The sequence below is a fragment of the Salvia miltiorrhiza genome, chromosome 2 (genome assembly GCF_028751815.1).
Source record: "Salvia miltiorrhiza cultivar Shanhuang (shh) chromosome 2, IMPLAD_Smil_shh, whole genome shotgun sequence".
Lineage (NCBI taxonomy): Eukaryota > Viridiplantae > Streptophyta > Magnoliopsida > Lamiales > Lamiaceae > Salvia > Salvia miltiorrhiza.
The window spans coordinates 38,152,895-38,177,607 of NC_080388.1; the positions used below are offsets into that span (position 1 = coordinate 38,152,895).

General features: G+C 45.5%; 1 protein-coding gene across 1 annotated transcript in view; it reads left to right on the forward strand.

Moving 5' to 3' along the window:
• Positions 1–304: 304 nt before the first annotated feature.
• Positions 305–24,713, forward strand: part of LOC131008412 (uncharacterized) — a 47,492-nt gene continuing 23,083 nt past the window's right edge. Inside the window, exons 1-4 of the mRNA XM_057935293.1 lie at positions 305–416; positions 2,128–2,440; positions 2,616–2,728; positions 3,450–3,499. Of these exons, the coding sequence (XP_057791276.1) occupies positions 305–416; positions 2,128–2,440; positions 2,616–2,728; positions 3,450–3,499 (588 nt within the window). The remainder of the gene's footprint in view (positions 417–2,127; positions 2,441–2,615; positions 2,729–3,449; positions 3,500–24,713) is intronic.

The window sequence follows — 24,713 nt, forward strand, 5'->3', positions numbered from 1 at the left end:
GAATCACTTTCTCCATGAATAAAGGGGTGTAATTATTGAATTTATCAATGGGGAAAAGGTCGGCTTGCCCAACTTCCTGCTTCTCAAACTTTTGGTCTTCAAAATAAGCTTTTGAGTGTCCCAAACTCCTCTGCTTCAAACCCATGCCTCTTTCGCGGAATGTAACATGCATGCCTTAAAAGCACCTTCTGCCCAAAGAACGGGCTGCCTTGGAACTACTCCCTCCCAGGCGACTGACTCTAACAAAAAAAGGGTAAAAGACTCAATGTAGACCTAAAACAGACACGAAAAAAAGAGCACGAACATGGGCTCATTAGTGTGTAAGAAAGAGATAGAGAAGGTAGAACAAGGGGCATCGGCCGTGGTGTTGAGGCGGCGGCTGTTCCGCCGTGAGGATGAGGGAGAGGCGTTGTGCTGTCTTATTTCCGGCGGAGAGAGAGAGAGAGAGTCCAGAGGGTAGGAGAGATGGGTTTAGAGAGAGAGCTCAGAGATGAGATGGATGGGAATGCGTTAATTAGGATAGAGAGAGAGAGAGAGAGAGAGTAGGTTAGTAGGTACATATAGCTAGGTGGATTAAGTGAATGCTTAACATATTCTAATTATTACCAAAAAAGGAAATGTGACAAACCAAAAAGGAAAGCGTGATAAGATTATTGGGACGGAGGGAGTATTTAATTTTAAACTCATTTTAATTAGGAGTGAGCAAAATATCCGAAATATGAATATCCGATACGAGCCAAATTGAAATTTAAAGTTTGGGTTCGAATTTTTTGAATTTTCGAATCGGATTGGATTAACTTTTAAGCAAATTTCGGATTTTTGGATCGGATTGATACTTTTAAAATTCGAAAAAATTCAAAATTCGAATTATATTTATAATATAAATAATTTTGTAATATTATATATAAATATATATAATTATTAGTTCTTAAATAGTTAAATATTTCTAAATTCTAACTCTATACTCTCATATTGATTGATTATAATTAATGATTTTTTAATTAGGATCTTAATTCGATCTTAATTATCTAATTGGTTAGATTGATATGCATTTCGGATTGTTCGAATTTATTCGATTTTCTAATTTTCTTTTTTCACATTTCAAATTTCTTTTAAAATTTTGGATTTTTCGATTCGGATCGGATTTTATCCTAATTTTATTAGATTTTCGGATTCGAATTTACAGATAATATGGTTCGGATCGGATTGAATTTTAGGGAAATTTCGAATTTTCGGATCAGATTAGGCAAAATTTCGATCCAAAATCCGAATGCTCTCCCCTAATCTATATATAATACTCCCTCCGTCCCATTGATCTTGTCCCGTATTCCTTTTTTGTTTGTCCCACTGATCTTGTCTCATTTATATAAATAGTACTCCTACTTCCACTACTACAAAAGTTTACATACATAAAGTGAATAGATAACGGTTTTTTTCAAAAACCGTTATGTATGAGCGCACTTTTAGGAATAGATAACGGTTTTGCAAAAATCCGTTATCTATGTACTGTTGTCTAAATGCATAGATAACGGTTTGAACAAATGCGTTATGTTTTTGCGTTATCTATTAGTTGCATACATAACGGTATTACAAAACCGTTGTGCCACCGTTATCTATGACCATCTTTTATAACAGTAATTTACAACGGTTTTTGAACCGTTATGTATAAGAGTCATTTACAACGGTTTTTGAACCGTTATGTATGAGCGTCTCTAAAAACTGTTATGTATAATTTTTTTTATTATTTTTTTAAAAATAATTTTCTACATTCTTATATTATATTAAAAAATAACAAATAAATTATTTATCCTAAAATTTGAATTTATTCCTAGATATAGACTTTGAAAAATAAAAAATTCATAACATTTTTTTATTTTATCAACACTTATATAAAATGTAAATTAAAAATCTAAATTAGAAATCTAAATACCAAAAATTGAATATTAAAAGTGAAAAAAAGAAAAAGACAAAAGGAATAGATTTTGCCCTTATTTCTCTTCAAAATTTTCGCGGCTAACACCTCCAATCCCGCGCTGAATCCAAAACCAACAAGGAAGAAAGGAATAGATTTGCGTCTTTTCTCCCCTGCTCGCCCTTCCTTTGCCTGTTGCGCCGCCACCCCTGCAGCCCTGCTCACCAAAGCGCCGCCACCGCTGCAGCCCTGCTCGCCGAGGCGCCGCCCTATACCTGCTTCAACATCTGGTCACCGCCTTTACGTCTGCAAAAGGAGGACGGCCGTTCGCCCTTCCTCTGCCAATCGCCTAGGGCTATATCTGCCGCCCTCTCGCCCTTTCGCCTCCACCTGTCGCTGGCGAGTGTACCTCCTTCGGTTGCCGCCCTCTCGCCCTTTCGCCTCCACCTGTCGCTGGCGAGTGTACCTTCTCCGATTGCCGAAGTCCTGCTCCGCCGCTTTGCTGTCCACACCGAACTTCCTCAACGTGTAAGTATGAACATGAACCCAAGGCTGAAAATTGTGGTTGCTAAAATCATTAATTTGGTTTTTTTTACTGAGGCATAATTTTGAAGAATTTGATGTTCGCCAATCTAATCTGACACCTAAAATGTGATTCAATATTTATTATTAATAGTAAAGGTTTATTATATCTGTGAAACAGAGTTAATGAAGGAGATACCCTGTTGGATGTTTGTTGTGGTAGTGAAGAATTAACAAGCGCCCTTGAAGCTTTTGCTGGAGGACATAATGATCCTATCTCTGTGGCATTTGGAGGTAGGAAAGACATCTAAGCAAATATTTTTTTCTATCTCAATGGGGAAACTTGGAAGTAAAAATTTCGGAAGTTTGATATTTGGCTCACAGCTTATATGCAGTAATTGTCTTGAAGTAAAGCTGTTAGAAATCATATGCTTTGCCATATGAACTTAACAGAACTAATTCTTGGTTTATTGTTTTTACATTACTTAAGTCGTCACCATGAGCTTCATGATGTTGTGTCGCTTCAGTTTGGCAAACTTTTTACCTGAATTAGATACATAATGATAATTTGGCCAGAAAAGATTAACTGAACAAAAAGGTTCTCATAGAACAAGGAGCTGTTGTTACTATTTCTGTAGTAATCTTCAGTTTTTCTAGAGTAAGAGTGTTTGAAACTTCTGCAGTTCACTTGTATAGGGAAAAAGCCCTCAAGAGGGTTCCCCGATCGTGACCCAGCTTTTGATTTGGCTCTTTGACTTTGACATGCTATTATATATTAAGATCTTAATTAAGATTGTAAGTAGAGGTTGCTTGGTCATCTCAAATTATAAGAAATTTAAGGTTATTTTGGTTCAAATTTGATTAGATACGATTCTATGTTAAGGTAGGATATTTCTCAAACTTTTATGGTATGGCTCATTCCTCATTCTGTTTCATCTTCTTATCTAAGGTTTCATTCCTTCATTTAAATTTCTGGAGCTTAAGTGCCCTAATCTTTACATTTATGTTGTTTTAGGTTTGAAAGTACACGGTGATAGAGAGATTGACAAAGAGATAAGCTTCAAGGTGAGTTTTATATCCTCTTTGATGAGGAGTAATATGTGCAGAGTAGGGGAAGAATACAAATCAGAGGAATCGACCCCACTGGCGGGTCAAATATGGCAGAAGAGACACACTCGCCAGAGAAGTCAATGCCATCAGAGAAGTCGTCATCGTCAGAAAAATCGTCAATACCAGAGAAGTCGTTGCCATCAGAGAAAATATATCCGTGCCAGAGAAGCCACTACCGCCAGAGGAGACGCACTTGCCAGAGAAGATGTGTTTGCCAGAAGAGTCACCTCCGCCAGAGATATCAACATCACCAGAGAAGACGCTTTTGCCAGAGGAGACATTTTTTATCAGAGGAGTTGTTAAATGCGCGGGAAGGTCTCCCGCGTATTATCGAAATTACCAACGTACCCTTCCACCACGCAAGACGCATGCACCGAAGATGTTTTTACTATTTTACCCCTCCGCTTGTAAATCTATAAATAGGGCCCGAGCTCGTGTACTGGGATTTTACGCTCTCTCATATTTTCGAATACAATAGTTGTTTTCTTTCTCGTGCAAGGTTTCCGATCAGCTATTTTTTACTCTTTCCAAGCCTTCTCGACTAGGTAGAATTTTATGTTTTCCCTTTATAGATTTAGGTGTTGGTTACGTTAAACACCAACTGGCGCCGTCTGTGGGAATGCTACTGAATTAAGACGTGAGATTACGGTCGCCGACGTACGCAGATCTGTGAATTCAATCGGATTTGCGGGCGTTGGCACCGATTGGTCCGATAATCCGGATATCCAGCTGTGTTTAATCATTTAATTGCATTTTCTGGTTTAATGTGTTGTTAATCTGCTGAGCTCTGCGTTGATTTGTGTTTTGGGTGCATGGGGAAAGGTGGCGACGGGCGTAAAACATGAATCAGGGGAAATTTACGTTTATTTACCGTTTGTTTGGGGTAGTTATCTGCGAATAAGGGGTTCTCTTGTAGAATTGAGGTTCTCTTCACCGATCTAATGTTTTGCATGAGGAAATTGTGATTGGGTGCTCTGTTCCGATTGTGTTCGTCGTTTCCTTATGGATCCCCGATATTTTGGGATTATGTTGCTTGTATGTGGTTGTTTTGCGTGTTAATGCGATAATTGTGGGCGATCTTCGTGTTTTATCTTGTTTTCGGCGAAGCGTGTGGTTATTACTGTTAATTCATGGGTTCGCATCGATAATACGCCGATTAGTACTTTGCTTCTGTTGTGCTCGGGTTCGCGTTGCTAATCCGTGAGTATTCTTTGTTTGCGATTGATAATTACCGTTACTTCCTATGTTTTGGTGACTAATCCTCGCTTTGTATCGCTGAATCGGGAGTGATAATCTGCTTCTGGTATGTTGGTTCTGTGCCGTGAGTTTACAGATGATTTTCGTTTAAGGAAGGGCATTTAGGGGTGTTTCTCATGTTTTTCGTGGCTAATCTTCGATTTCGATGGTTGAATTGGGAAGTTATGCTCTGTTCCTGATATATTGGGGTTTCTTGCTATGGATATGTGGGTTTTTGTGGCTCATCTTCGATTTCAAGGGTATTTATTATCGCTGATGCGAGGGCTTTACCTCAATAATATGATAATTAACACTTTGTCTTTGTTGTGGTGAGATTCGTATTATTGTTTTGTGGACGATCTTCACTTATGGGAAACGATTATTCATGTTCTCCATGTTTTCCTTGACTAACCTTCGTATTATGGTAGTATTTGTTTTCTTATATAATTCCTTTTCTTACCATGTTTAATGAATCGTGCTAACATTTTTTCTGGTGGTTGCTCTGTTTGTACTTATCTCTGGGTATCTTACGTCTGTTTAATTTTACCGAGGGCTCTGTTTTCTCAATCTATACTCTGGGTTTATTTCCCCGAGTGTAGAATTACTTGGAAGGGAATTCTTTAACGGTCTTCGTACCGGTGCTCGGGATTCTTTATTGGGTTTCTTATATCGGGACTCCCATCGGTAATAAGGGGTTTATTCTTTCGTCGTTAGAATGGTTTCTCACTGTGTTTATGTCTAGGTACTATGGGATCGTCAGATGCTCACCGCAACCTGGAGAAGGAGTTCGACTCCGCTGCTCTCACCACTGAGGTGCCTGCCTCCTTGTTCACTGGCCTACAGGGCAATGCTGCCTTCGCTGCACCACCAGGGTTTCAGGCTATCTCCGCCACTCCGTTGACAGGGCTGAATGCAAGTCTCCAGAGATCTGCTCTGGTAACTCCGGGATCTGATATGCCAAGCTTAACTCCCGCGCCTGGAGCGGGACAGCTTACGTTTGGGTCAATGGAACAGATGATGGCACTGCTTCACTACTCCGCTGTGCGTCAAGCACTAGGAACTCCCATGTTGTCCACTATTCCCACTGTAGCTCCACTGGTGGGAACGGCTACTTTGCAGGGCACTGAGGCCCCACCTCCCGCTGCTCAGGAGGTAAACACTTTAGCAATCAACAAACAAGCTGCGATGCCTCTGGAAGTGCAAGGGGACCCGGCTGACAGGGAAGTGGAAAGAAGACCAGAGGGGAGCCGGGTCAGACTCAACAGTGTTGTGAGAAAGGAGAGGGTTGACGAGTCTGATAGTCAATCCGTCTCCCTGGTGTTCGAGGAGGAGAGACCAAGGGAGAAGGCCCGGTTAAAAAACCAAGTGTCTCAGCTGAAACATCAACTCCAGGATCTGGAGGAATCACTTAGGGAGAAATCCCGAAGGGAGGATAGGGAACAAAGGTCAGGAAAATCGCATCGGGTGGAGAAGTCCCATCGATCGGAAAAATCGCGCTATACAGAGAGGTCAGAGGAGAGGGAGCTGGAGTATTCCTCTGGCAGACATGAATATAGAGTCCACAAGCGCCACGCTCGTGATGCGCCCAGAGACAGAAGGGAGCAGGGGAGGCATAAGGGGGACAAGAGAGCTAAGACATCAAGGCTCCACCCGATCAACAACCGCAGTCCTTTCTCGGACGATATCTTGGCAGATACCTTGCCTAGAAGCTACAAGCCCATCTCACTGGATTACGATGGCACTACCGATCCGGAGGTACACCTCAATCGGTTTGAAGGGTTGGTTACGTTGCACATGTACACTGAGGGCATTAAGTGCCGAATCTTCTCCACTACTCTTACTGGACCGGCTCAGTTATGGTTTGGGACGCTGCCCCCAAATTCCATTCACTCTTTCGAAGAATTACAGACTCGTTTTTTGCGGCAGTTCGCGAGTTCACGAAGGGTAGGGAAGTCAGCCCTTTCGCTGATGGATATTAAGCAGGAGCAGGGAGAAACGCTACGGGAGTACACAGCGAGGTTTAACCTTGCCGCTCTGGAGGTGCCAGAGGCAGAATCGCAAATTAAAAACTGCGCCTATGTCAGAGGACTCAGGCCGGGGATCTTTTTTGACGAATTACAAATTCGACCAGTGTTCGCTATTATTTTCACCACGCCGCAAGTATACGGTGTAGTTGCAACATAGGGAAGCAAGGTCGTATTCCACAAGGATTAGTAGTCAAATTCTAGTGATTACCTTAAGTCATTATGCTAGAGCTATTTAGACTAAACAAGGAGGTGAGTGGTTTGATTAACTAACAAATTCAAAGACAAAATAAGAACAATCAAATAAAGTGGATTAATTAAGTGATGAAGGTGGTTTAGGGATTAGGCAACGATGGATTAGCAATGGACTTCAATTAGCTCAATATTAGTCTTGATATTCCTATTTATCTAGAGTGATCTCCCCACTAGTTCTAGCCCCCTCCCGGACGACTAAAACTGTAGATTACGGGTCATAATTGCCGTCCCCGGTCAACTTCTAACCTATAACTCCCAAGAGCACAAATGATCGGTAAACTCTCACCCAACTCTCAACCTCCCGGTTTATTGAGTCAATATGTTTCAAGCTCCTAATCTATTATGATTATCCTCTCCCGATTCAAATCACAAATTAGAAATGCATAGAAAGTGGCCAACAATCCATACAAGAATTAAAGCTAGGGCTTGAAAAGATAATAACAAGGAAATAATCAATACATATATTAAGCATAATAATCAATCCATCACATCATCCATGAGCCTAATCCCCAAACCAATGGGGGATTTTATCCAAACATGTTCACAAACAACAAACCAAAATCAAAGAAATACATAAATGAAAGAGAGAGTAAGAAGTGACAAATCCTATTAATGAGCTTTCTTCAATCTTCTCTCCTCTTCAATGCCTTCAATCTTGGTAAAAAGATGTGGTAATGGAGGCTAGGGTTTGGTGTGAATGAATTGGGGAAGATGGAAATGGGTGAGTATGAGGTTGGGGAAGATGAATAATGTGAGGAAAAGGGGGAGAAAGGGGTTTAAGGGCTGAAAAACGCGACTCCGCTCTTTTCCCGCGGTCATGGCCCGCGCCCGTGGTGCTCAAACGTGGGCAAAACTCAGGGAACCCGCGGTCCCGCCCCACGGCCGCGGGTGGTGACCGCGGTACACCCCTGGAATTGGGAACAGCTGACCCGCGGTCCCACCCCGCGGCCGCGGGTGGTGACCGCGGGGTACTGGGCGTTTTGCACAGTCCGCTCGTTTTGCTCCGTTCTCCCTCGTCCGGACTCGGATTTGGTCGCCGTTTGCGCTCACGGATTCCTCTCGAGACGTACTTCAATCTCATATCTTCAAAATGCTCCAATTAATCCTTTATTTTTCCTGAAATTACTCCAAAACTACACCAAGATATCAAATCTTCATAAAACTAAATATTCGGGCACAAACAAGCATTCACAAGCAAAACATGAAGGGAAATGACAACAAAACATGTGGAATTGAGGTATGAAAACCATGTTTGTCAACCAGCAAGGGATTTTGATGACATCATGGCAAGGCTGCCGGGTTATCTACAGTTGGAGGATGCCAAAATGGCGAGGAAGGTGGAAAATGAGAAACACAGAGTCAAGAAAGCTGAGGAAGCACCCGAAAGACAGAGACAGCAAGATAGGGCCCCATTCAGAGGGTTGCCTCCCAGGGTACTCCCACCCCAGGGAGGAATGCCATCTAATCAACAGCGCACAGTGAATGAAGTAATGCGGTTTACCGAATACACGCCTTTGATTAAACCACAAGAAGAAATTTTTCATCTGATAAAGGATCAGCCGTTCTTTAGGGCACCGGGGACCTACCGGACTGGGCCGCCGCAGGAAGGGCCCAACAATAAGTTGTGTGAATATCACAATTCCTTCGGGAATTACACGAAATATTGTGGGCACCTTAAGCACCAATTGGAGTTACTGGTGCGTCAGGGATATCTCGACCATCTCATTGACAGGGGAAATGAAGGTCAGAGGAGGACTGATCAGAGAGATCAGCGAGATCAGAGGGATCAGAGAGATCAGCGAGATCAGAGGGATCAAAGAAATAACCGGGATCAGCGGCGAGAACAGGGGAACAACAACAGAGATCGCAGGCTTGATGACAACCAGGATAATCGCAGAGAGGGGGCAGACAGGCAAGCTCTTCCTCCCCCCCCGTTTAGAAGGGAAGTTCACATGATTTGTGGGGAGAACGGGATGCCCACATCAAATAGGGCTAAAAAGCAAGTCGTCAGAGCAGTTAAAACAGGATATTATCCTAAAAGGGTCATGGAGGTCACCAGCGCGGCAGAGGAGCCGGCAATCACCTTTGGGGCAGAGGATATACGCACACTAATGTATCCGCATGATGATGCGCTGGTCATCACGGCGGACATTGCCGGCTGCATTATTCACCGTATTTTCGTGGATTCGGGCAGCGCTGTAAACATCTTGTATAAGGAATGTCTCCAAAATATGGGAATTAACGCTCATGTTGAGCCGACAAATGCTCCTCTGTTTGGGTTTGGAGGAGAGATGGTCATGCCCCTGGGGTATGTAGAGCTGCCGTTGATTCTTGGCAGTACAGTTGCGGGCAACAAAACAAGGATGGTACGTTTCTTAGTGGTGGATATGCCTAAACCCTCGTACAATGTCATACTTGGCCGGCCCGCCTTGACGGCGTTCAAGGCGGTTATCTCTTTGTTTCACCTAAAAATGAAGTTTCCAATCGAGGGTGGAAGAGTGGGAGAAGTTTGTGGCGATCAAATGACATCAAAAGCATGCCACGTGCAAATGCTCACACAGTCAGCGGGGCAGAAAAGGGAAAGATGGACAGAGGGGTCGAACGCCCGGAAGAAGGGGAAAGTGGGCGAGGTGCATGCCCCAGCAGAGGAGCGCCAAGAGTTGGCGGATTTATTAAAAGATAGAGACTCCACAGAGAAAACCGCGCTGGTGTCCACTAGCGATGTTTGCAATATGATAGAGTTATTTCCAGGGAAAGAGGGTTTCCAGACCAAGATTGGATCGGCCATGAGTGATCAAGTCAGAGAAGAGCTCATTGGTTGTCTTCGGCGAAATGCGGATGTGTTCGCTTTCAGCACCGCAGATTTGAAGGGAATCGATAGAGGGTTGGCGGAGCATTGCCTCAACGTGGACCCTAAGATCAAGCCGGTAAAGCAACGGACAAGGAATTTTGGGGCTGAAAAGGACGCTGCCATCAGAGAGCAGGTCTATGAACTATTGAAAGCTGGGCATATTGTGGAAGTGCAATACCCAGAGTGGATCTCAAACGCGGTGATGGTACCCAAGAAAACAAACACCTGGAGGATGTGTGTGGATTTCCGAGATTTAAACGCTGCTTGTCCGAAGGACCACTATCCTCTGCCGAGGATTGACCAATTGGTGGACTCCACTTCAGGATGTGCCTTATTATCCATGATGGATGCGTACCAAGGGTATCATCAGGTAAAGATGAACAGGGGAGACATCGCCAAAACGGCCTTTGCCGTCTGTTGTGGAGTATATGGGTGGAAGAGTATGCCGTTTGGTCTGAAGAATGCAGGAGCCACGTATCAGCGGATGATGGAGAAAATTTTCAAAGAGCAGCTTGCTAAGAATATCTCAGTGTACGTAGACGATATGCTCGTACGGAGTAACAGGGCAGAGGACCATGTGTCTGATCTGGAAGAGATCTTCACAGTAGTCAGGGATCACAGACTCATGTTGAACCCAGCCAAGTGCACTTTTGGGGTCACAACAGGGAAATTCTTGGGGTATAAAGTCACACCAGCAGGGATTGAGGTCAACGCCGACAAGGTCAAAGCTATTTTAGAAATGACACCGCCCAGAGGAATCAAGGAGGTGCAAACTCTGAATGGGCGAATCACTGCTTTGAGCAGGTTTATATCGCGATCGGCAGAGCGAAGCATGCCGTTTTTCAAAGTGTTGAGGAAGGGAACCAAGTTTCTATGGACAGAGGAATGCCGAGCGGCGTTTGAGGATCTTAAAGTATACCTAGCAAAACTCCCAACTCTGACCAAGCCAGTTCCGGGAGAAACGTTGTATCTATACATAGCTATGGGGGAGGAGTCAATCAGCTCTCTGCTAATCAGAGAGGAGGGAAGTCATCAGAGACCCATCTATTTTGTCAGCAGAATTATTCAGGGCCCTGAGCTCAACTACACAGAGATCGAAAAGGCTGCCCTGGCGGTCATGATCACGGCAAGAAAGCTGAGGCCTTATTTCCTTTCACATCGAGTGGTGGTACGCACGTCCTTACCTTTTAAACAAGTTTTGGGGCGCGCGGATTTGTCGGGAAGAATGGTTAAATGGGCTGTGGAACTAGGGGAATATGATGTAGAGTACGAGCCACGAACGACGATCAAGGCGCAGGCATTGGCAGACTTCATACAAGAAACAACTCGTCGTCCCATACCAGAGTTCTGGGTGGCTTGTGTGGATGGGTCAGTGACAAAAGAGGGATGTGGAATTGGGGTACATATCACTTCGCCAGGATACAGAACATATCAGTTCGCTATTAAATTCACCTGCCGGTTATCTAACAATGAGGCAGAATATGAGGCAGTGGTCAGAGGGGCACATATCTTGTCAGAGCTTAAGGCCGAGTGTGTCATCATCAGGACAGATTCTCAACTGGTAGCTCAACAGTCCTCAGGAGGATACAATATCAAAGATCAGAGGATGAAAGCGTACCACACCAAAATTAACGGAATGAAAGAAAAGTTCATGGAATTCAAGCTCGAGCAGATTTCACGGGAGGAGAATACAAAATCGGATCTACTGGCGCGAATGGCTAGCGCGGTGGAACAAACTTGGAGTGATGAGATTATTCTACTCTGTGATACCAGAGAGATGGAGACTTCGCAGGTGTTCTCGGTAGAGATCAGGGATGATTGGCGGGCTCCGATCATACACTTCCTAAAGACAGGGGAGCGGCTAAGCAGAGAGTCCAACCAGAGGGCCCGTTATGAGAATTACTGTCTAATCAACGATCAACTCTTCAAACGATCTTTCACTCAACCTTTGCTAAAATGTTTATCTCCAGAGGGAGCTAATTTTGCTTTGCAAGAAATTCATGCAGGTTGCTGTGGTGGGCATACGGGATTTCGGGATCTTGTGCGCAAAATTATCCGGGCCGGGTTCTATTGGCCTCATATCAACCAGGAAGCCAGAGAGTTCGTCCGCAAGTGTGAAGCTTGTCAGAGGCATGCCGGGAGAATCAACATACCAGGGGAGCCCATGGGTGTAATGTACGCTGCTTGTCCGTTTGACAAATGGGGCATTGATATAGTTGGGAAGTTGCCTACAGCACCTGGCGGGAAATGCTTTCTCATTGTGGCAGTAGATTATTTTTCTAAATGGGTCGAAGCTGAGGCTGTGAGCAAGATTGATGAAGTTACTGTGGAACGCTTCATTTGGAGGAATATCTGTTGCAGATTCGGAGTGCCGCGAATCATAGTGTCTGATAATGGGACTCAATTTACACGGCAGAGGATCACGGATTTCTGTGATCGAATGGATATTACACAGCGGTTTGTCTCAGTGGCTCATCCACAGGCAAATGGACAAGTGGAATTAGCTAACAGGACCATATGTGAAGGAATCAAGAAGAGGCTAACTCAGAGCAGAGGGAAGTGGGTAGAAGAGCTGGACACCGTTCTCTGGGCTCACCGAACCAGTCCAAAAACGGCGACAGGGGAGGCACCATTCACGCTGGTGTATGGATCTAACGCGGTGATACCAGCAGAGGCACGACTAGAATCATACCGGATTACCGCGTATAACACTAAACACAATGAGGAGCTCCGCCGAGCAGAGCTGGACTTGGTGGAAGCACAGCGGGAGGAAGCCCGCATCAGAGCGGCCAAGTACAAAGGCATCATCAAAGCGGGATATGACAAACGGGTCAGAGTGAGGAAATTGTCAAAGGGCGATTTGGTTCTCAAGCGAGCTGATGCGTTAAAGGCGGTGGGCAAGTTCGAGGCCAATTGGGAAGGGCCATACATCGTCACAGAGGTCTTGGGAGGCGGTGCGTACATATTGTCGGATTCAGATGACAGAGCTCTACCCAGACCATGGAATATAAACACACTCAAAAAGTTCTATGTATAACTGCTTCTTAGCAGGAGTAATCACTTGTAGACCGGATACTCTTTTTCCCCACAGGGGTTTTAACGAGGTTCGGGGCCATAATATCAATAAAACAGATATGTGGTTCTAGGGAATTCCCTGGTGTTGTGTTTGTTTATTTCAATTCTTGTTTTCTTACATTACATATGCTACTTAACATGTTCGTGCAGAGCACTGCACATGTCACCAGAGGGGGGAGTAGGGTGTATACCCGTAGTCCCCAATTTTTAAATTCAAAATGCAAACTGCTTCTTAGCAGGACAAGGGAGAAACAAATACAAAAACTACTTCTTAGCAGGTCAAAGGGAAAGCAAGTATCAGGGATGGACGTCTCTTCTTCCACGACCCAACACTTCGAGTTCTCTTTCGCTGCCGGGACATGCTCATCTCTCAGATCTACTTCAGCTCCACCACATGCCTGTAGAATATCCAGAAAAATAACAAGTCAAAATGCTACAGAGAAGGAATACAGAAAAGGAACAAACCAATGTCCAGATCCGGGGAATCAACGCTCAGATCTGGAGAAACGACGGCCAGATCCGGGAAACACGGCAATAACGCTCTCAAGCAAGGGAAGCCCGCTCATCACAACCACAAAGTTAGAGATCTGCACCAGAAATACAGAGTAAAAGGCGGAGCCTTTAGGGATGTGAGTGTTCAGAGGGGAACTTCCCTTACCTGAGTGCTTTACAACCAAGATGGGAAAAAATAAGGGAAGTAGGAGAAAAGGAATAACAGAGCTAGGGTTTGAGAGGAGGTCGGAAAAGGATAACGAGGGAGCTTTCTCTAAGAATCTTGGAGATAAAACCCTCAGGCGGGGGGGAGTCCTGTTTTTTCAGTCACCAACGGGCGTCGGCGTACTTTCTCAAAAGGACTCGCTCCCCAGACTGAGGGCATTACAACCAAGATAAGAAGGCATTTTGAGCCAAAAAGACGGGAGATCTAGGGTTTGAGAGGAGAGCAGCTTAGGGCAGTGGAAATAAAATAAGGGACTATGAACTAGGTCATGAAGGATGGAGGGATATATATAGAGACGGTGTTGGGCCTGAGAAAGGGGGTAAGAGGTAATGGGCTTATGCGAAGGCATGGGCTGGAGTAGGGAGTAAGAAGTATTTGGGCCAACATGTTCATAACGGAGTATTGCACATGTCACCAGAGGGGGGAGTAGGGTGTATACCCGTAGGTCCCAATTTTTAAATTCAAAAATTGCTTCTCAGCAAGCCATGGGAAAAACAGGGGGATCATGCTTCACCAGAGCAGAGGGGTTACACCCAACCAGAACAGAGAATATCCTTGACAATCGTAAGCCGCGAAAGTTGGTTGTGCCATCCGGGCCCTCCATGCTCCGCGCAGAGGTTCCTGACAATCGTAAGCCGCGAAAGTTGGGTTGTGCCATCCGGGCCCTCCATGCTCCGCGCAGAGGTTCCTGACAATCGTAAGCCGCGAAAGTTGGTCGTGCCATTCGGGCCTTCCATGCTCCGCGCAGAGATAGCACTTAATCGTAAGTCGCGAAAGTTGGTTGCACCCCTCGGGTTTTCCATGCTCCGCGCAGAGGTTGCTTTAACCGTAAGCCACGAAAGTTGGTCACACCCCCCGGGTTTTCCATGCTCCGTGCAGGGTGTTCCTGACAATCGTAAGCCGCGAAAGTTGGTCGTGCCATTCGGGCCTTCCATGCTCCGCGCAGAGATAGCACTTAATCGTAAGCCGCGAAAGTTGGTTGCACCCCCCGGGTTTTCCATGCTCCGCGCAGAGGTTGCTTTAACCGTAAGCCACGAAAGTTGATCACACCCCCCGGGTTTTCCATGCTCCGTGCAGGGTGTTCCTGACAATCGTAAGCCGCGAAAGTTGGTCGTGCCATTCGGGCCTTCCATGCTCCGCGCAGAGATAGCACTTAATCGTAAGCCGCGAAAGTTGGTTGCACCCCCCGGGTTTTCCATGCTCCGCGCAGAGGTTGCTTTAACCGTAAGCCACGAAAGTTGGTCACACCCCCCGGGTTTTCCATGCTCCGTGCAGGGTGTTCCTGTCAATCGTAAGCCGCGAAAGTTGGTTGTGCCGCCCGGACCTTCCATGCTCCGCGCAGAGATAGCACTTAATCGTAAGCCGCGAAAGTTGGTTGCACCCCCCGGGTTTTCCATGCTCCGCGCAGAGGTTGCTTTAACCGTAAGCCACGAAAGTTGGTCACACCCCCCGGGTTTTCCATGCTCCGTGCAGGGTGTTCCTGTCAATCGTAAGCCGCGAAAGTTGGTTGTGCCGCCCGGGCCTTCCATGCTCCGCGCAGAGATAGCACTTAATCGTAAGCCGCGAAAGTTGGTTGCACCCCCCGGGTTTTCCATGCTCCGCGCAGAGGTTGCTTTAACCGTAAGCCACGAAAGTTGGTCACACCCCCCGGGTTTTCCATGCTCTGTGCAGGGGGTTACTATTTAATCGTAAGCCGTGAAAGTTGGTCGTGCCACCCGGGCCTTCCATGCTCCACGCAGAGGGTTACTATTTAATCGTAAGCCGTGAAAGTTGGTCGTGCCACCCGGGCCTTCCATGCTCCACGCAGAGGGTTACTATTTAATCGTAAGCCGTGAAAGTTGGTCGTGCCACCTGGGCCTTCCATGCTCCACGCAGAGGGTTACTATTTAATCGTAAGCCGCGAAAGTTGGTTGCACCCCCCGGGTCTTCCATGCTCCGCGCAGAGTGCTCAAGCTTGGATGGGAAGCAGCTTGGATGGGAAGCAGCGCGGATGGGAAGCAGCTTGGATGGGAAGCACGAAATCGCCAACAAAGAAATCAACCAAATCCTCGTCAGAGGAGGCGGTGAAATCCTTTCCAGAGGAGTCATCAAAATCCTCGCCAGAGGAGTCATCACTATCCTCGCCAGAGGAGTCATCACAATCCTCGCCAGAGGAGTCATCAAAATCCTCGCCAGAGGAGTCATCACTATCCTCGCCAGAGGAGTCATCAAAATCCTCGCCAGAGGAGTCATCAAAATCCTCGCCAGAGGAGTCATCACTATCCTCGCCAGAGGAGTCATCACCATCCTCGCCAGAGGAGTCATCACTATCCTCGCCATAGGAGTTATCAAAATCCTCGCCAAAGGAGTCATCGAAATCCTCGCCAGAGGTGTCGTCCAAATCCTCGCCAAGAGGAGTCAACGGAATCCTTATAGCAGAAATTAAAAGAAATCTCAAGGGAGGGGATTAGAGAAGCATCAACAACAAGCATAACAAGTCAACTCAAATCAGCAGGGGAAAGACGGGAATATAAACTCAAACATCAATGAGCAGTGAGAACAACGTAAAGAACGAAGGGCGAAAAGCGGCACAAGCAAGGAAAAAACTTCACTTGAATATGCCAGTGAGGCAGAGCTATACACCCCAAAACAAGAAGTAAGTATCCAATTTATACAAACTAGAGAAATTACAAAATTTGTCATCAAGTTAGGCAGGAGGGACGGAGGCATCCGCAGGGGAGGTAAAGGAAGCAGGGACAGAGGCAGAGGAGACCAGAAGAGGGACACCACTTGCGGAGGGCTGGCTAGCAGAGGCTTCCCCTGCAAATACTGGCAGCATGCCAGCTTTCTTCACTTTCGGAAGACGAGCTCCCAGATCCAACAGCTTCGCAGCCTCCTGCACATACAGATTCTCATCTCTGTACAGGTCAAACAGCTGATCCACCGCAGCAGAGGAAGAGGCGGAGTCGGTGAAGGCAGAAGATGTCAAGTCAGAGGGTAGGGGAGGCTCCATGCCGAACTGAGAAAACGTCCGGGTGACCTGGCCAGAGGGATCCCGCAGCCGATTTACAAAGCGCACCAGGGAAGCGGAGAAAGCAGGCATATACATGGGAGCAGAGGGCAACGAGTCAGATCCAATCCCAAGAGTAAAATAGGGAATGGCCTTCTCCAGCACTGGATACCACCACTCTGGCTTCCCTGGAGAATTTGCAGGGATTCCCATCAGCTTATTTATCTCCTCATCATTGAGGTTGTCCATCAAGGCGTGCAGGTTCAGGGTAGCAAGTTGCTCTGGGGTAGCTCCCGCCATCTCCAATGCCTTTGTAGCAGTACGCTCTATCACGTAAGCAAAAAGGGGTCCGAAATCCTCCAGGTATTCGGGAGTCTTTTTGAAAGCCTCCAGAGTGCCCTCCAGCATCACCCCCAGGAAGTGTTGACCTTGTGGAGACAGGAAATACTCCAGGCGCTGATCTCGTACCCCCAGGATATAAGCGCGATTCTGAGCTTCTGTAGATGTCTTTTTCCAGTCGCGCCGGGCTCCTTTGTAGGCCTGCTCATACTCTGCCTTGAACCTGGCAAGGCTCGCATGGCTTTCTTTAGTTGCTCGGGTCAATTCAGAAACCAGAGAGGACTTCTCTACTTCTATTTGAGCTAGCCGGGCCTTCAAATCAGTAATCTCCTCTTAAGCTTTACTCAGGCGTTCCACCACCCCAGCGACAGCATCGTCACGCTTGGCAACGTCCGCTTGTTCCTTCTCTCTCTCTTTCTCTGCCACCTCGTAGTCATGGATGCATTTAACAGCCCCCCACATCCCCGACTCCACCTGCAAGAAAATAAAATGGGTTCCAACAAAACAATAAAAGGTTAGTAATTTAAAATTTTTAACAAAAAGTATAAGATGCAGGATACCTAAAGAGCCAACCGGCAGAGCTGAGTAGCTAAAGCCGGTCGGGACAGCTTCTCCATTTTCTCTTGGTCCTTTGAGTGGACACGAGCTATCAAGGCATCAATCAATTCCTGCCCCGATAAACTTGAAATCGGTCCAGGAACAAGATCCTCTGGTTCATCAGCCGAGGGCACCACAGCTTTGCCCTTACCCTTTCCACCGGTCGAGGGGAGAACCTTAGAACCACCAGCTGACTTCTTAGCTGGCCCCTTGCCCTTGTCCCCAGCAGAGGGGAGAATCTTTACACCACCAGCAGACTTCCTCGCTGGCTCTGAAGATTTGCCGGCCTTTTTCAGGCCCTCCTGTTTCTCCTTCTCACCTACAGAGATTAGGGAGCCCCTCTTCCTTTTCTTCGAAAGCTCAACAAGGGGGGCACCGGGAGCTGAATCGGGCGAAGGAACCTCATCAGTAATATCCACGATTTGGATATCTTCTTCACAGGTGCCAGCGGCATCACCAGCGCTGGAGCGTCTACCCCTATGAACAAGGGCTCCCACATTAACTTCCTCCGCGTCAAATGGACGCGAGGCTTCCACATTCCCCTCTGGGATTTCAACTACAGGAGGAATAGGCTGCTCCGAGGGATTTGTCCCGGAAGCAGAACCACCTGTGCCACGTTCCCCGCTGCCAGCAAGAGAGGGAATGTCGGGCAAGTTGTCCCCACACTTGCGCCTCCAAGACATATCTGCAAACCAAAATTTCACAACATTAAAATCAGGGTAACAAAAGCTAATATGTTTTTTAATGTATATTTTTTACCTATTGATTTCTCTGGGTACAGGGGAAATAGACCATTGTATGCCAGAGATGAATTATTCTCAGCAAGGTACCTACAGTCTAGGGGCTGGGCCTTGTTCATAGCGTTAAGGTGGGTTATAATACTCTGGTCACGGGTAGAAGGGACCTCGGGAGAAGCTGGTTTATAAGTAGTGCGAAGCTTATGCCATTCCAGCTCCAAAGCATGATAATCGCGCCAGGTGCCGAAAAGGGTGCGCACAGCTATACAGGGGACTGCCCTGCATGCGAAAGGTAGTATGAGCTGCAAAGCTATACAGGGGACTGCCCTGCATGCGAAGGGTCTGGGTCTGACAGAACAGTTTTGCGGTGTCCCCAACACCGTGAGCCCGGCACAAAACATGGAAGGCATATAGCCTTCGGATAGCAGAAGGGGCGACTTGGAAGAAAGGGATGTGAAAATAATTACAAACAACTATCATCTTGGGATGGTGAAGGTTCTCGGGAGGCGTTGAACCCTTAGAGAAGGCCTCGAACTTTAAACCATCAGGACGCCTACATTTGCTTCTCAATTTTTCCACCTCCGCGACACTAAGACGGGATGGAGGAACACTTTTGGGGGGTTGGGGGGTCTTCTTCCCCTTTTTCTTAGGTGGAGGGGGAGAGGGCGCAGTTTGAGATTCGTTAGAAACAGAAGGGGAAGGATGATTTTCGAGATCTTGCTGCGAGGGGGAGGAAGATGAAGGGTCTCGGGCAGAAGGAGAAGGCGAGCGAGAGGGTTGAGGGGTGGAGGTGCAGGCCATGATGGGAAATGCCAATCCTAGGGTTTCTAACACGCTCAATCAGAGCACCAACAGTTATACCACTACGCTACGATTAAACACAAAATTGCAGTGAAGAGGATGCGCGAGTTACCTAGGCCAGAGAAAGATGGACGGTAAAACCTGGAGCGGAAGGGTCGCGGGAGGATGCCGGAACAGTGAGGGAATCGCCGGAAAATGCAGAAAAATCGTTCGGAAAGCTTGGAGAAGAAGAATAGTGAAAAGTGGGAGTTCGAATCGACTAAGTAATATTGTACGCGGGTAACCACCAGCATACGGGATGAACGACGCGTGGCACACGGGAAATAATCGACGGATGAGGATTTCTACGGAGAGACGAAAGGACGCAAAGGTTAAAAAGTAACCTCGGGGTACGGGAAAAGTACTGTAGATCGGGCAGGCATTTAATGCAGGTGACGTCATCCACGCGGGCGAGTCCTCTGGCTAGTGGCAATACTCCAGAGTGAACTAGCCAGACCATGGAGGGTGGGAATAATAAAAATACCAGAGGGCAATTTACAGGGTTTATCTTTGCTTTCTTATGAAATTAGAGTACTTATGTCTTCATGATTTGCAGGGATCAAGGAAAACAGCATAGTTTGGGCTTTCACAATACCCCACTGGTTGAACACGAAGAATACCCGGTTCAACCAGACCAGAGGGGGGAGTGGTTGATGAGGAGTAATATGTGCAGAGTAGGGGAAGAGTACAAATCAGAGGAATCGACCCCACTGGCGGGTCAAATATGGCAGAAGAGACACACTCGCCAGAGAAGTCAATGCCATCAGAGAAGTCGTCATCGTCAGAAAAATCGTCAATACCAGAGAAGTCGTTGCCATCAGAGAAAATATATCCGTGCCAGAGAAGCCACTACCGCCAGAGGAGACGCACTTGCCAGAGAAGATGTGTTTGCCAGAAGAGTCACCTCCGCCAGAGATATCAACATCACCAGAGAAGACGCTTTTGCCAGAGGAGACATTTTTTATCAGAGGAGTTGTTAAATGCGCGGGAAGGTCTCCCGCGTATTATCGAAATTACCAACGTACCCTTCCACCACGCAAGACGCATGCACCGAAGATGTTTTTACTATTTTACCCCTCCGCTTGTAAATCTATAAATAGGGCCCGAGCTCGTGTACTGGGATTTTACGCTCTCTCATATTTTCGAATACAATAGTTGTTTTCTTTCTCGTGCAAGGTTTTCGATCAGCTATTTTTTACTCTTTCCAAGCCTTCTCGACTAGGTAGAATTTTATGTTTTCCCTTTATAGATTTAGGTGTTGGTTACGTTAAACACCACTCTTGCTTTTAGTTTTATACCATGGCTCAACTGGTAGTCATGGTTATGTAAATGCCCTATATAGATAAGCATGTATCTAGATGCTCTTAGTTTTGCACCATGGCTCAACTGGCAGCCATGGTTATGCATGAATATCATAGATAAGCATGTATCTAGGTAGTTTATATGGAGAGTAGGTTGGGGAATGGCTCGTTCCATTCTATTTGTTGCTGTGGCGATGGCTTGGAGCCGATTATATGTGCTATGTGTGTTTGTGTTGTGTGTTTTGATGCTTATACTTTAGTTCGGTTTTAACATTTATCATGAACATGCTTATACGAAAAGAAATAACAATGCTTATAAATCCTTACCAACTTGATGTGTGTATTTTAGCTACCTAGTTTAGTGTGCGTTTTACCGTGGTTTTATATGATTTTACATGGTTTGTGATATTTTGGCGCAGGAAATTAGATGGATTGAAGATGGAAGCTCGTGGATGCAAAGAGATGGTGGAAGTCGAGTATTTGTTGAAGATAGCGTGTTTTTGAAGAGGAATTAAAGATTGAGCTTAGAATTAATTATTCTAGATTTAATGAAGCCTTAAACTCTTGTTTTATTAATTTTTGGGGCCTTGTTTTGATAAGGGCCGAGAGGCCCATTTTATGAGGGGATCCGCCACTTAGGGTTAATTACGTAGAGTTTTGATTAAAGGAGGACTATAGTTTAAGTAGGAGATATAGCCGCACCTTTAGACTAGTATTAGTTTTGACTTTGATTAGGTTAGAGAAAAACACACAACTTTTGATACAGCCGCATATGTTTAGTTTAGCACTTTTAATTTGCATGCAATTTGATTCACACGTTCTTTTAGTAATTGGAATTCCCTTGTTTTACTTTACATTGAATTCTTGCTTTTTAATTGACAATTGCGATTGGAGTTGGAGCAAGGGGCCAGACGAGTTTTCTTCTTGTTCAAGTGGTTACTTTTAATTCTTGCAATTTATTTTGTTTGCTTTTGCTCGGTTATTTTTCTTATATTTATTTTTATTTATTTGATTGTTTTTAATTTAAGTATGAGTAGCTAACTTTTTAATTCGGCGAGAATAATGAAACTCTAATTTGATAATCTGTGAGACCTAATTGGTTTAAAATTGATTCATATTGATTCTGATTAATTCCTGGGTTCCAAGATAATTCTGATTTTATTTAAGCCTGATCAACTTAAGTTTAATTGGATTATAGTCAATTAGTTCCTGCCAATCCGTAATTGTTGGAATAGGACTGATTAGTGATACAACTACCATGTTCGTAGTAGGAATTAATTGGTATATTAATTATTACTAGCGTATCTAGGATAATTGATATAAACTGGGTTCCTTCATTTTAATGCTATTAGAATATTAAATCTAGGTCTGGCGTCTCCAGCTAGGTTATATTTTAATAAGGGAAATAAGCAGGTCTGGCGTCTCCAGCTGTTTATCGACACCGTAAGTAGGAATTGGGGTACGTCCGTTGCGTTTCACGGTATCCTATAACTGGTTGGTTGATAGGGATTAATTAATTATTGCGTCGAGGATCAGAGTTGAATTAGAGTGGATTTATTTGAGCCGAATTACCCTTTTTCATATATTTACTTCAAGCTTATTTTATTTGATTTAATTCTGCATTCTTAGTTTAATTAACTCCTCTTAAAGTTAAGGCGTGGTGGCATCACCGTTCTTTTATAGATTTAGGGATTTGAATGAATTTTAACTGCTCTCTGTGGGATCGACCCTGCTTGCCATTGTATTAATTTATTTTGGTAATTCCGCAGGAATTATTTGGTGGTAAACGACGACCACCAAATTGGCGCCGTTGCCGGGGAGCGATGTTAATTGATTTTTTCCCTTTTGATCTATTTTTTTATTTTTCTTTTTGGTTTATGAGCAGATCTTCTAAGCCGAATCTCCTCTACGATTTTGAGATCGAGAAAACCGCGAAGAGATTGAGGAAGGAGGCCACGGCGAGGAAGCTGCAAGGTCTGGAAGGCTCGGAAATTGCTCCGTCTGACCGGATAGAAACATTTTTCAGGTCTGAACCTGAAGTTCAGATTGCTGCAGAGGATCCGTTTGCCCAAACAGACCCTGATTCAGAGGCAGACACAGACTGTGAAGAAGAAACCGACTCGATTTTTGTCGCAAGTACTGAGAGCGACATGGCTGATGATCCTAGACTGTGTGATCTTTCCAGCCACGAAGCTGATGACCCCCCAACCCCGATCAGGATGCCGGCGGCTGCTACTGCTATAGAGATTAAGCTTGGACTGCTTAATGTTCTCCCAAAGTACTATGGCAAGAAGGGAGAAGATCCGTACAATTTCTTGAGCGAATTCATCAAAATTTGCAAACTCCAGAAACGCCCCACTGGAGTTACGGAGGAACACTTCAGACTAGCTGTCTTTCCCTTCACCATGACAGCAGAGGCGAACTCTTGGTTCGCGAGTCTCCCACCTTATTCTATCACTACATGGGCGGAGATGAAAAGGCTATTTCTGGAGCATTTTTTCCCTCCCACCAAGACGAACGCGTTAAAGAAGGAGATCAGTGGTGCAAAACAAGAGTATATGAGTCGTTAAGCGCCTACTGGACCAGATTTAGGAGATTGGTGGATAGTTGCCCAAACCACAAGTTTTCTGAGGGCGACTTGTTGCAATATTTCTACCAAGGGATGACTGTTGACACTAAGAATTTGGTTAACTCAGCAAGTGGAGGGGGATTTTCCCAAAACACGGTGAGTGAAGCCAAAAGGTTGATACAACACTTGGTGGAAGCAACAAGAGAGTATGAAGAGTCGCGCATCCAACTGCTCAAGAAAGCTGCTCAAGCTAGTTCATCAGATTTTGAGGAGAAATTCGAAGCAAGGATGGGGAAATTGGAGAGAATGTTGAGCACTATGGTGGAGAAAGTCGCAATGGCTGGACAACCACCAGAAAAGCCATGTAGGAGCATGTGGTAATTCAGGCCACACGAGCTTGCAATGCACAAGGGATGAGGAAGAGTATCAAGCCCATGCAAATTCTTCCCATAATTTTTACAGCTGTGACGCGCCACTGCCCCATTTGCCCAAACGGGACCAGTACGCGAACAATCACAATGCTCCATGGAGAAACCATCCTAATTTCCGATGGAGAGATCCTGAACCGAAGCAGCCACCAACGATGCAGCAGCCACAACAACAAAACTACCGCCCTCCACATCAAAGGACGGGGTATCAAGCTCCACAAACTCAGCAACATCCTCCCGAGAAGCAAGGCAAATCTCTTGAGGAGATGATGGCGGAAATTGATTGGCAACCAACAATTTTTGCAAGGCAATGTGCAGCAGCTTCAACAGTCTCATGCAGAGCAAAAGGTGCAGATAGAGGGGTTGGCTCGTCAAGTGTCTCAACTCGCAACTTCCGTGATTCAACTCAAGGGCCATCAAGGCAAATTGCCATCGCAAGTCCAAGTGAATCCTTAGGAAAGTGTGAACTTGATCACCTTGAGAAGTGGCAAAGAATTGGATGAACCACCAAATTGGCGCCGTTGCCGGGGATAGGTCCTTTTGAGATACAACCTGTTTGGCCAGACGGACCAGTGGAGATTAAGAGTTTTGCTACGGCAAAGACATTTGTAGTCAACTATCACAAGTTGGAGCCATATTGCGATGCATCTCATATGACAACAGTGGAAGAAATTCCATTGTCACCTCAGACGAGATTCTGATTGCATCAATAGTCTAGCCAAAGACTTTAAATAATGGCGCTTATCGGGAGGCAACCCGATTTTCTTTCCCTTTGTTTCTCACGTTTTGTTTTTCTTTTTCTTTATTTCCGTTTCGTTCAGTTTTTCTTTCAATTTTAATTCCCTTTCTTTAGATTTAATTTTTGTTAAAGTTTCTTAAAAAAAAAAAAAAAAATCAGGTGACGCAGCAGTGGATTACGTGAACGTGGCGGCCCTGCAGGAGAGCATTGCGAACTTGAGTGCCACCATCAGACAGGAGCTGCGGCGGCTAGCGCACACGGTGATTTCCTTCCTTGTCTTGTTTTATTTTGCTTGTTCTTGCGTTGTTTTTTATGTTTTGTGTTTCGTTGTGTGTCTTGTTGCTCCTTTGCTTATACTTTATTTTGTTTGCTTGAGGGCAAGCAAAATCTAAGTGTGAGGGGGGCGTTGTTGAGTCTTTGCTTGTTAAGTCAGTTTATGTTGAGTCTTGTGAGTCTTCTAGCCAAAGTAAT